A 12,140-nucleotide genomic window follows, 5' to 3' on the forward strand; every position below is an offset into this window, starting at 1 on the left:
GCGGCCCCTAAATTGGTGCGAACAGTAACTGGAGGGAGCGACTAAAAGGGGTGATCAATGACAAGTGTAGGAACCAAACGTCACGCATGCTACTGTGATCAAGGGCTGGCAAATTGGACCACATTTGTACTGGCTGATAACGTTTCGACCAATGCATCTAGCGGCAATATTATGACATTTTAAGCCAAAGAGAAAATCAATGGTCCACAGCAGAGATACTCTCCCACTTTTATTTCTGAGCGACAGGAAAGGAAGATTCGCATTTATGTAACATCTTTTATCCTACCCCCAAAACATCTCATGAGATATTCTTTCAAATGTAGGGATGCAATTTTCACAAACTCTAACAAACAACAATATGATAAGCTCCACAAAAGCTACATTTAATGATGTCGGTTGGGGCCAAATTGTTGACCAAAGTATGAGGGAATACTCCACAGCAGTTCCTCAGAATGGGCGAGCGGGTGTTTTACATCCAGCCGAGAGGGCAGACCAAGTCTTAATTTAACAGCAGAAAATTAGCACCTCCAACAGTGCAGCACTTCCTCAGAGTTGCAAGGACACTCTCGGTGTCAATTTGACATCCAGGGCTTTGGCTGGAGGACTTGAACCTACAACCTTTACACTCAGAGGTGAAAGTGCTTCCTGCTGAGCCACAGCTGAGCTGAAAGAGCACCCCTCCCATCCCCTCACCCAATAATCTGGTCCACCCATTCCTCATTGGTCCACCAAGTCTGTCGGAGGAGGAATGAGGTCCCTTGGGTTGAGTCTTGCAACCAGGCAGACATCGTAGCTGTCATGCATGAGGACATTGTGGGCCACTACGTTCCACCGATGCTCCCAAGGATCCAATTCCAAGATGTCTTTGACAATGACTTCATGTCGATCTAGACAAAGGAAGACAATTAAATGCAGTGAATAAAAACAAAGTACCGTGGGTTCCGGAAATTAGGCAGAGAATGCCAGAGAAACTCAATGGGTTTAGCAGCATCTGTGAACAGAGAAACAGAGTTAACGTTGAGTCGAGTTTGATTCTTATAGAGTCACACAGCATGGAAACAGACCTTTCGGTCCAACCAGACCATGTCGACTATGTTACCAAACTAAACTGTGCTCCACAAGCCTGCATTTGGCCCTTATCCCTCCAAACCTTTCCATTTCATGAACTTTTAAATGTTATAACTATATCCCCATCCACCACTTTTTTCTGGCCGTTCATTCCACACACGAACGACTCTCTGTAAAAAAAAAGTTGCCCCCATGTCCTTTTTAAATCTTTCTCATTAAAAACCTCAGCACCTGACTTGAAATTTAATTTTGTTGCTCTCTCCACAGATGCTGCCAGTTAAATACAATGGTCAACAGGCTGAGTATTACAAATTTAGGGACTTGCTTTCAGATACTCAATTGGGTATGGCAGTTGTAATCAATCCTGCAAGTTGCGACATGAACAAGTTCGGCCGAAGGGCCTGTTTCCATGGTGTAGACCTCCAGGACTCTATTCTGAGTCTCTTTTGTGTCCAGAAATGGCTACATTGCCCAACATGTAATTGCAAGGCTCTCGCTGTCTGCATTAATAGCATTCATGTTTATCTGTGCTTCCCCACCCCCCCAATCACCAGGCTTGACCATTCCCACCCTTTCCAAGCAGTCTGCCATCCATGCTCCAGCCTGAGCCTATAACTCTGTTGCCTTTATTCCAACTACACAGAGACCTGTTGACCCATTAACCCCTACTCTCCCTATCCTGATCCACCAGCATTTTAAAATTCTCAACCCAGTGTGGTTAAAGACCCCCACCATGCTCCCTGGTCTTACTGACTTCTCTCCTTCTGTAAACCACTCCATCTCTGCAACTGTCCAGAATTCCTGCAAGCCTCCAACCGCCCAGATTCTGACCTCCTACATTTCCAATTTTAACTAATTACAAAAGCGAAGCACCCTGAAATCTTAAATAAAGGCAGAAAGTACTGGAGAAACTCAGCAGATCTGGCAGCATCACCGGAGAGAGAAACAGAATTAGTGTGTTGATTTCAATATGGCTCTTTGGAAAATTTTTAACCCTCCCTATTATTGTCGCTTCAGCTAAAGCCAGGATTTCCCTGTGAGGGGGCTGAGACCCCAAGTGGGATTGCCAGCTGGAATTTTGGGAACTGTGGAAGCCATGTGCATACAACTGCATTAAGACAGTTATATTTCCACTCTCGGCTCTCACTGGGGCCTCAATTATCAAGCATTGCAATGCAATCACGGAAGGAAAAAGTTAGGGAAACACTGACCTCAGCTCTAAAGTCTGCAACGCCCTCTCAAAACGCCACCTCTCTATCTGCTTTTGAGGCTCTGTTTAAAGCCAATATTTTTGGCCAAATCCCTACAATGTGGAAGCTGGCCATTCAGCCCATCTAGTCCACACTGACCCACCAAAGAGCATCCCGTCCAGACCCACCCCACTATCCCTGGAGCCCTGCATATCCCACAGTTAATTCAATCACCCCTGGACACTATGGGGCAATCCACCCTAGCCTGAGCATCTTTGGACAGTGGGAGGAAACCGGAGCACCCGAAGGAAACCCACACAGACACAGGGAGAATGGGCAAACTCCACACAGACGGTTCAACGGGGGATTCGCACCTGGATCCCTGGCGCAGTGAGGCAGCAGCGCTAACCACTGGGCCACCATGCCATATGGCCACTAGCCCTTCCGTTCCCATGCTAACTCTTCTGTCCTGGGACAACAGCTTGCAGCCTTGAGGTCTCAATATTGAATGCAATACAGAGTGGTTGGTGTCTGCTCTCGATTTTTCTTACACCCTCTTCCCATCCCCTCCCTCACAGCCGTGGCGTATTTGTATCACGTTTACTTTGCACTTGCTGGGAAGAAATAATTTTCTCCCCTTCCCACTTTAATTTACACCCTTTCGATGTCTCTATTTTTTTACTCTCCATTACTAGCAATCCATTTTGTCTTTTGCACAACTGCACCACCTTCTCTGAGATAACAAAGTGTGGAGCTGGTTGAACACAGCAGGCCAAGCAGTCCGAAACGTCAGCTTCTGTGCTCCCAAGATGCTGCTTGGCCTGCTGCGTTCATCCAGCTCCATACTTTGTTATCTCGGATTCTCCGGCATCTGCAGTTCCTATTATCTCAGGCCAAGCAGTCTCCAGCTTCTTCTCTGCCTCTTTCAAAAGAACGAGGTAGCTTTCTCTGCCGACAGTGGTCACTCCCATCACCCTCTGCACTTGTATTCTGCCACACAATCCATTATTTTTACAGAGTACTCTTAGGACACAGTGGTAGGGGCCCTACCTCTGAGTCAGGAGATCCAGCTTCAAGTTCCATTCCTTCAGAGTTGCACAATAACATCTCTGATCAGGTTGATTAGAAAACATCCTTTTTTTTTAAAGGCCAAACCTACTTTCCAATCTCTTTCAGTTCTGAAAAACAGTCATACCAGGCTTGAAACATTAACTCTGTTCCTCTCTCCACAGAGGCTGCCAGGCCTGCTGAAATTTCTCTGGAGGTTATCTGTTTCTCAATGTACAGCCTTTATGATGCTGTTTAAACCTCATATCTTTGACCAAGTGTCTGAATGTTTGCCTACTCTGGTTCAATACCGATGTTTTCTCTTATCTGATCAGCTCAGAGCCAGTCGGGTAGCCAGACCACTGGATCAGTCCATACCTGCTCCCCGGAACGCTCCACAAACGTACAGCTTTCCATCTACCACCCCAGCATTGGTGGAGTTGGTTCGTAGTGACAGCATTGGGGTCGGCAACGGAGGTCCTGCCCTCCAGAAGTCTCCGTCCGGGTTGTAGATTTCCACAGCATCCAAACACCTCCTGGCCTGCCCTCGGTCTGGTCCACTGCAGCCTATCCCCCCTGAAAGCAGGAAAATGGGGTTGAGGAACTTATCAGCCATGATTGAATGGCGGAGCAGACTCGGTGGGCCGAATGGCCCAGTTTCTGCTCCTATGTCTTATGGACTTATGAAAATGAAAGACTTCCAAATTAGTCTAAAGACCTCTAAATTACCCCTAAAAATACAACTGTGGGGAGCATGAAAGAGGCCATTCAGCACATTGAAATAAACAAATCTAAAATAACACGAAGAATGGCAGATGCTGCAAATTTGAAACAAAACAGGAATTGACAGAGAAGCTCAGCAGGTCTGGCAGCACCACAGATGAACCTCAAACTCCCCCCATCCTGAAAAAGATCCATTGTCCAGTAATCTTGGCTTCTCATCACTCAGTCAAATCTGTGGCTGACCCTTTTAATTTGGGATAACAAAGTGTGGAGCTGGATGAACACAGCAGGCCAAGCAGCATCTTAGGAGCACAAAAGCTGACATTTCGGGCCTAGACCCTTCATCAGAGAGAGGGATAGGGAGAGGGTTCTGAAATTAATAGGGAGAGAGGGGGAGGCGGACCGAAGATGGATAGAGGAGAAGATAGGTGGAGAGGAGAGTACAGGTGGGGAGTTAGGGAGGGGATAGGTCAGTCCGGGGAAGACGGACAGGTCAAGGAGGTGGAATGAGGTTAGTAGGTGGGAAATGGAGGTGTGGCTTGAGGTGGGAGGAGGGGATAGGTGAGAGGAAGAACAGGTTAGGGAGGCGGGGACGAGCTGGGCTGGTTTTGGGATGCAGTGGTGGAAGGGGGGATTTTGAAGCTTGTGAAGTCCACATTAAAAGACTTGAAATTGAGAAATGTCCACAGCTATGTTGAAAGTAGAAGGGAAGGAAGCTACAGGTCCTAGCAGAGACATGATAGATCAAATGGCCTTTTTCAATGCTGTATAGATCTACAACACTGCCAGCCTTGGAAATAAAAATGTTTTCTTACATCAATTATCATCTATCTACATTTCGCAGTGAAATGGCGGGTACAGAGATGCACTTATCTATTATAAATCGTCATCCCAGTAACATACCTTGGCCTCCAACCTGGAGGCGACTGAGCTCTGTGGGACTCAGATGAGCCCTGTGGCCATGTTTAAGGTTATTTTCCTATACTTCCCTGGTATGTATATGCCATTAGTTGCTAGTATTAACAGTTAAAGGATATTAAGGGAGCTTAGAGATAAGGGGACAGGGCTGGAAATTGGAGTTAAGGTAGGCGGCCAGGCTTTCTTCAATACATATGAATGAAAGGTTTGAACAACTCATTGTGGAATTTGTTAATTCATTATCACAGCCTGCCCTTCCACAATCACTCGTTCATTAGCTGCATAAACAGTTCATCAAATACACCCAGATATTGCTGTGTCACTGGGTCAAAATCCTGGAATTCCCTCCCTAAGGGCATTGTGGGTCGACAAACAACACATAGAATGCTCTCTGATGAAGGGCCTAGGCCCGAAACGTCAGCTTTTGTGCTCCTGAGATGCTGCTTGGCCTGCTGTGTTCATCCAGCCTCACATTTTATTATCTTGGAATCTCCAGCATCTGCAGTTCCCATTATCTCTGACACATAGAATGTAGTGGTTCAAGAAGGCAGCTCATCACCACCTTCTCAGGGGCAACCAGGGACTGGCAATAAATGCTGGGCCAGTCATCCCACAAGTGCATTTAAAAAAGTGAATGTTCATTTATGATTCTAGCTTTGTAAATCAAAGTGTTAGTACAGAAAAAAATAATGATTCCTTTTGACATCAAAGAGTTGAGGGGCAGAAAAAGAGGGCATGGGGGTAAGTGGGAACAAGTTACTGAGTTGGAGGAGTGGCTCAAAGGGCCAAATGGCCTGCTCCTGCTCCTTTATTCTATGTTTCTCTGTTATTCCCGGGACTTAGTGTCTTCCCTGAAATCAGCGAGGAAGTGAGTGTGTTCTTTGTCCATTCGCAGTACAAGGGCAGTGTTTTGTGATGCAGTGGAGCGGCTCAGTGCTTAGCCCTGCTGCCTCAGTACCAGGGACCTAGGCTCCATTCTACCCTCTGGTAATTGTTTGTACATTCTCCCCATGTCTGCTTTGAGTGCTCTGGTTTCCTTCCACAGTCCAATGTTGCATGTGCTAAATAGATTGGCCATGCTAAATTGTCCATAGTATCCAGAGATGCGGAGGCTAGGTGGATTAGCCATGGGAAATGTGGGGTTATAGGGTAAGGGGTGGCTCTGGGTGGGATGCTCTTCCGAGGGTTGGCCTGCTTCCACACTGTAGGGATTGTGTCTGTTCTATGGTCAGTAACCAGATCACTGGGTTCAAGTCCTACCTTAGGCTTCAATGGTCAAGAAACACACATTCAGAATGCAGCCAAACAGGTAGAGCATCAACTTGCAAATCTTTCCACCTCAGAGTGAGCTTTAAGAGGGGGGAAATGCTTCTTGGTCAGCCACGACCACATTTAAGACAGTTTTCTTTAATACAGTTCATATCTGTAAGGGTTAATTAACATCACAAAATAAGCTCCACTCATGAAAATATAAAGCTGCTCCTGGGAGCAGTCAACCAGCATGTTATTCTAGTTTGAAGTCAATGTAGCTAACAGTAATGAATGCTTACTCTTAAGTTGAGCCTATCTTTCTTAAGAGGCAATTGTGTATCTGAGATATCACTAGCTGTTAACTAATTTATCCTTTATTCATTTACACGACGAGGGCGTTGCTGGCTGGGCAGCATTTATTGCCCATCCCTCATTGCCCAGAGGGCAGCTAAGAGTCAATGACATTGCTGTGGGTCTGGAGTCACATAGACCAGATCAGGTAAGGATGCCCTCAAGTGAACCAGATGGATTTTTCCCTGACAATTGGCAATGGGTTCACAATCATTAGATTCTTAATTTCATATGTTTATTGAATTCAAATTCCACCAACTGCTGTGGCTGGATTCAAACCTGGGTCCCCAGAACATTATCTGGGTCTCTGGATTAACAGTTCAGCAATAATACCACTAGGCCATCACCTCCCCACTATATAATAAACATTTACTGGTGATCAAGACCAAGCCTCACTTGATGGGCTGAAGGGCCTTTTTCTGTGCTGGAGACCGCAAGGACTTGATGACTGTTTTCTGTTGAAGGATTGATGTGGACATCCGTTCCCAACTTGGTACCAGTAACTTAGACTAACACCAACCAGAAGGTCTGGTGGCACTGAATCGACCCAAGGTATCTCAGTCACCCCACTGCCAGGCTCGGGCACACCCAGCTTTGTAAGATTTTGTCCAATTGTAGTAGTGGCCCCAGTGAAATAGCTTCCCCACATGAAAAGACCCTTGTACAGGTTCTTATGCTGGGCAAGAAAAGAGAGAAGGAGATAGCCAGAGGCTGTGCCATCAAGTGGAAAATGTCCAACACTGGAATCTGAGAAGAGGGGAGCTAGATATTGCAAGAACCTCATGCAATGACCAGGAAATGTTCGATAGTCAATTGCAGAATGTCTAGGGAGGAGTCAGGAAAAAAATGCAGCAGGTAGTTTTCATACAGCAAGCTCCCACAAACAGGAGCATCAAAATTCAACCAATGTACTGCGCAGGGAAGCCATTCAGGCTCGTGTTTCAGGATCTTATAGGAACATAAAACTATGAAGGGAATAGATAAGATAGAAGCAGGGAGGATGTTTCCACTGGCTGGTGAAACTAGAACCAGGGGGACTTGGCCTCAAAATAAGGGGAGAGCAGATTTAGGACTGAGTTGAGGAGGAACTTCTTCACCCAAAGAGTTGTGAATCAGTGGAATTCCCTGCCCAGTGAAACAGTTGAGGCTACTTCGTTGAATGTTTTTATGGAAAAGATCGATTTTTGAACTGGAAAGGAATGAAGGGTTATGGTGAGCGGGCGAGTAAGTGGAGCTGAGTCCACAAAAGGATCAGCCTTGATCTTATCGAATGGTGGAGCAGGCTCGAGGGACCAGTTGGCCCACTCCTGCTCCTTATGAGACTGCACTGACCCTCCAAAGAGCGCCCCATCCAGCCCTTTTCTGGTCCCTATAGCCCCACATTTCCCATGGCTAACCCACCTAACCTGCACATCCCTGGACGCTATGGGCAATTTAGCATGGCCAATACACCCTAGCCTGCACATCTGTGGGAGGAAAGCAGAGTACTCAGAGGAAAGTGACACAGACACGGAGAAAGCATGCAAACTCCACACAGACAGTCACCCGAGGATGGAATCAAACCCGGGTTCCGGGTGCTGTGTGAGGCAGTAGTGCTAACCACTGAGCCACTGTGCCACATTTAATAAATGGAGAACCCCCATCCTTTCCTTTGAAAGACTGTTGTAGAAAGATTGCCTGGAACGGCAGACGGAGCCTTGGTATGAAGTCTGATTATAAAGACAGCATCTTCAACATTGAAGCACTCCTTCGGTACTGCACCAAGAATCTTGGCCTGCCTAGCAGGATCAAATCTCTGCAGCAGGACAGAAAGTTGCAATGGGAGATGCTGGAGGGCTCGAGCAGACAGCATACAATCAGACCACAAAGGGGAAGTCTGTAGAGGATGTCCAGGAGAGGGTGCTCTTTGAGCAGGATTTGATGAAAATTGCAATGGTTGGCATTCTCAATCACTTGGAGTTTAAGGGGTCGATGCTGATTCCCCAGCTGTGGAATCTAAAACATAGGATCAAACATCTTGGTTTAAGGAGTCGGGCAGAGATGAGAAGAGGTTTCTTCGTGGAAAGTGTTATGAATCTTTTGATTTCTCGAATCAGAAAGTGTGGACACTGAGTCAGTGAGTGTATTCAAGACAAAGGATAATATAGTTTTCAGTATTAAGGGATTTAAAAGGATATTATCTGGGAATTAAGACTTGATTAACCATATTCAATGTCAGAGGAATTGCAAATGGCCCAGCAGCTGACTATAGCTGCGATAGGGTTGGAGTTTCCGTCAGGATTGAATGGATCGAGTGGGAGATAGTTCTAAATTACCCACTACCTGATGTTGGAAAATTAATTGCGATTTCAAAAGTGGTGGGAAGCACATCACCCTTGGGTGAAAGGTGGATGATTCGGTGAGGTCGAGGAGCGTGGAGTGAGCATCGGAATGGTGCAGACATTGTGGGAATTAGGCACCAGAGTTTCTCACTTTCAAAGCTCCCTGCTGCCCTCATTAGGAATTTGTGTAACTCAGCATCCGTGCAGCTAATTTTCTCCGTACCACTCCTCTCAAGCTGCCCTGATTTGCATCTTTAGTTTCAATGCTCATCCCACTGAGAATATACTGCACTCTCCATTCAGCAATGAAGAATAGAGTAAAGGTTAGGGCAGGAGCATGCTGTCCAGCTTTTCACACCCAGTCCCAAGGGCCTAATGGATAAGGTGGTTACTTCCCTAAAGCAGGTAATGAGGGCACAAGTTAGACATCTTCAAGGCAAGAGTAATTTTTAATGTGATATGTTGGCAAGTGTGGATGTACAAAGTAGCATTGAAAGTAGACAGGCAGGTGCAGCAGGCCATTAGGAAGGCAAATGGTTCGCTGGTGTTCACTGCAGGAGGATTAGAGTTCCGAAGTGGAGATTGGTTTTTGCTGTACTCCGTTCATAAAAGAAATAAGACTGAGAGGGCGTACTTTTGAAGTGATGTGCAAACAAAGCAAGAGTGATATGAGGGGGAAAAAAAGTCTTTTTCACACAGCGAGTGGTTAGGGTCTGGAATGCACAGCCTGGAAAAGTGGTGGGAACAGGTTCGACCAGGGAATTCAAGAGGAGTACCGGATGATTATTTGTATAGGAATGAGGGTGTGAAAGCATGTGGGGAAAGGGCAGAAGATTGGCACTAGGGGATAGAAGCTGTCTGGTATCTGCACTGCAACAATTCAGAGATTTTGCAATTTATATTTTCGTAAGCCACCAGGATTCCATCAATTAAACCAATGGAGAATGAGGTATTTCTTAAGGACCTGCTGTTGAGTCAGAAGGTCATGGGTTTTAAGATCCTTTATAGTGACTCCAGTCCTGATAAGAGCTAAGACTCCCTCAGGGACCACTCGATTGTCAGAGGTGATGTTAAACTGTCTATTTACATCCTCTCTATTGGCACACAGGATTAGAGCCATGTCAAAAGAAAAGCAGGAGAATTCTCCCCAAGTCCACACTCAATGTTCATCCATCAATTAATATCGCTGGAAAAGGATATGTGATCTTTTATCTCACGAATGTTATGCGATGTTTCTGTGTGCAAACTGGTTGCTGCATTATAGTGCTTCAAACAGCATTCACAGACTGTAAAGTACTTTTGATTATCCTGAAGTCATAAAAAGCACCGAATAAACGCAGGTCTTTCATATTCTTTTATCTTCAAGCCAGCTACTGTTTGAAAGATAAAGTTGGACCTGGGGAAGGGCGAGGAAATAGAACAGACTGATACTTTGCAGAACTATTTCCCTTCCTTCACTGCCTGCAGTGTCCTTGAATCGAATCAGTTGGGTACACGATGAACTAAAAGTGATTATGACAGCTGAAATGATGCTAGTATTCGGCAGGTCGTGTCAGGGTGATTTTGCTGTCATGTCACATCACACACAGATTGTCCGGATCCAGCCAGCTTGGCAGGCGTGATCAATTGAATATTCACACGCATTAGCTGGTTTGATTCAATCTCAACAGCAGAGCAGTACTCTGCAGATTTAGATCAGTTTGTAAGCTGCCTGTCAACAGTTTGGCTCCCAACATCTCTGCCAACTTTTCTCTGTTGCCCCAGCTTTATGTTAATCTGAATTGCAATCACAGCTTGACCAGGATCTGTTGAATTGAACAGCTCATTGTACGTGTTTCATTTCTAATTGGGGAGCCATAGGATATCAACCACATCCTACCCGTCAGCAACGTGGGGATCCCTGCTCAAGAGACAGCCAGACTTGAATATGGAAAGGCCTTTCAAAACACAACATCTTTGGTCTATTCCTCCAGGACCTGAAGTCTCTTGCTGAAGCCTCTCCACTGTTCATTGGCTGTAAAGTACTTTCATAAGTCATAAGGATGTCAAAGCATGTGGGGAGAAAGCAAGGACAGGGGACTGACAGAATCCCAATAATAGGCCATTCAGCCCATTGAGATCACACCGACCTTCCAAAGGACATCCCACCCTACTCCTATAATGATGATTGATTGACTGATTTATTATCATGTGTACCGAAATACAGTGAAAAGCTTTGTTTACAAGCGATACAGGCAGATCATAGTAAGCAAAGGATGTAGAGATCAAAAAGACTTAGACAGAGGCACGCAGGTTACACAGCACAGGGCATGTGCGAGGCAAGATCAATGTTAGCAAAATCAGTGTTATTTGAGGCGAGACAGTAACTTACGTTTAAAAGTGTAGAACGGTTATAAGAATTGAATCAGTTAAGTCTGCTGTCGGGAGCTTACGAGGTGTTGTCCAGTGTCTGTGCCATCTTGCTTTCTGACGCCCCGTTTCCCACAGTCAATCCACCTAACCTGCACACTTTCAAAGAATCACTGCCAATTCCAGCTGGGCACAGTGAAGATTGTTGGACACCATTCATCATGGCTTCAGAACATCACTGAATGAGTTCTTCAGCAAAGTGTCATGGACCCATCCATCTTCAGCTGCATTGTTAAAGATCTTCCTTTCAGCGTAAACTAAGAGTTGGAAATGTTTGCTGACGATAATGCAGTGTTCAGTTCCATTTCCTACTTCTGGATTAATTAAGTCATGCAGCAATGTTCAGATCCTGTACGAAAGGTGCATTTCTCTTGTGTGCCAGCTTTTCTGAAGTTTCAGCAGATCCAGAAAATCTCTAGGCACTCTACCCATATGAATTTCAATTTTGAACTGCCTTACATTTGTTGTTGTGCTAGTTAATCTGGACTCTGACCTTTCTTCATAAATACTACTTTAGTTTCCACTTTCTCAGTGGTTAGAACTGATGCCTCACTGCGCCAGGGACCTGGGTTTGATTCCACCGTTAGGCAACTGTGCATGAAATTTGCGCATTCTCCCCTTATCTGTGTGGGTTTCCTCCGGGTGCTCCGGTTTCCTCCCACAATCCAAAGATGTGCACGCTAGGTGGATTGGCCATGCTAAATTGCCCATAGTGTTCAGGGATGTGTAGATTAAGTGGGTTATAGGGACTTGGTCTGGGTGGGATGCCCTGAGTGTTGGTGTGGACTTTATAGGCTGAAGGGCCTGTTTCCACACTGTAGGCATTCTATGATCTAATCCCTACGGTGCGGAAATAGGCCCT

The 12,140-nt window shown here is 45.7% G+C and overlaps 1 protein-coding gene across 2 annotated transcripts in view; it reads right to left on the reverse strand.

The window, feature by feature from the left end:
• Positions 1–264: 264 nt before the first annotated feature.
• The window catches only part of kbtbd12 (kelch repeat and BTB (POZ) domain containing 12), a 54,948-nt gene continuing 43,072 nt past the window's right edge, over positions 265–12,140 (reverse strand). Inside the window, exons 5-6 of one of the 2 annotated variants that reach the window (XM_048547923.2) lie at positions 3,684–3,881; positions 265–887 (exon numbers count right to left, since the gene is read on the reverse strand). In XM_048547923.2, coding sequence (XP_048403880.1) covers positions 718–887; positions 3,684–3,881 — 368 coding nt within the window. In that variant the 3' untranslated portion in view covers positions 265–717. The remainder of the gene's footprint in view (positions 888–3,683; positions 3,882–12,140) is intronic. The other variant, XM_048547924.2, reaches the window with a different exon arrangement.

Source organism: Stegostoma tigrinum, chromosome 11, assembly GCF_030684315.1.
Source record: "Stegostoma tigrinum isolate sSteTig4 chromosome 11, sSteTig4.hap1, whole genome shotgun sequence".
NCBI lineage: Eukaryota > Metazoa > Chordata > Chondrichthyes > Orectolobiformes > Stegostomatidae > Stegostoma > Stegostoma tigrinum.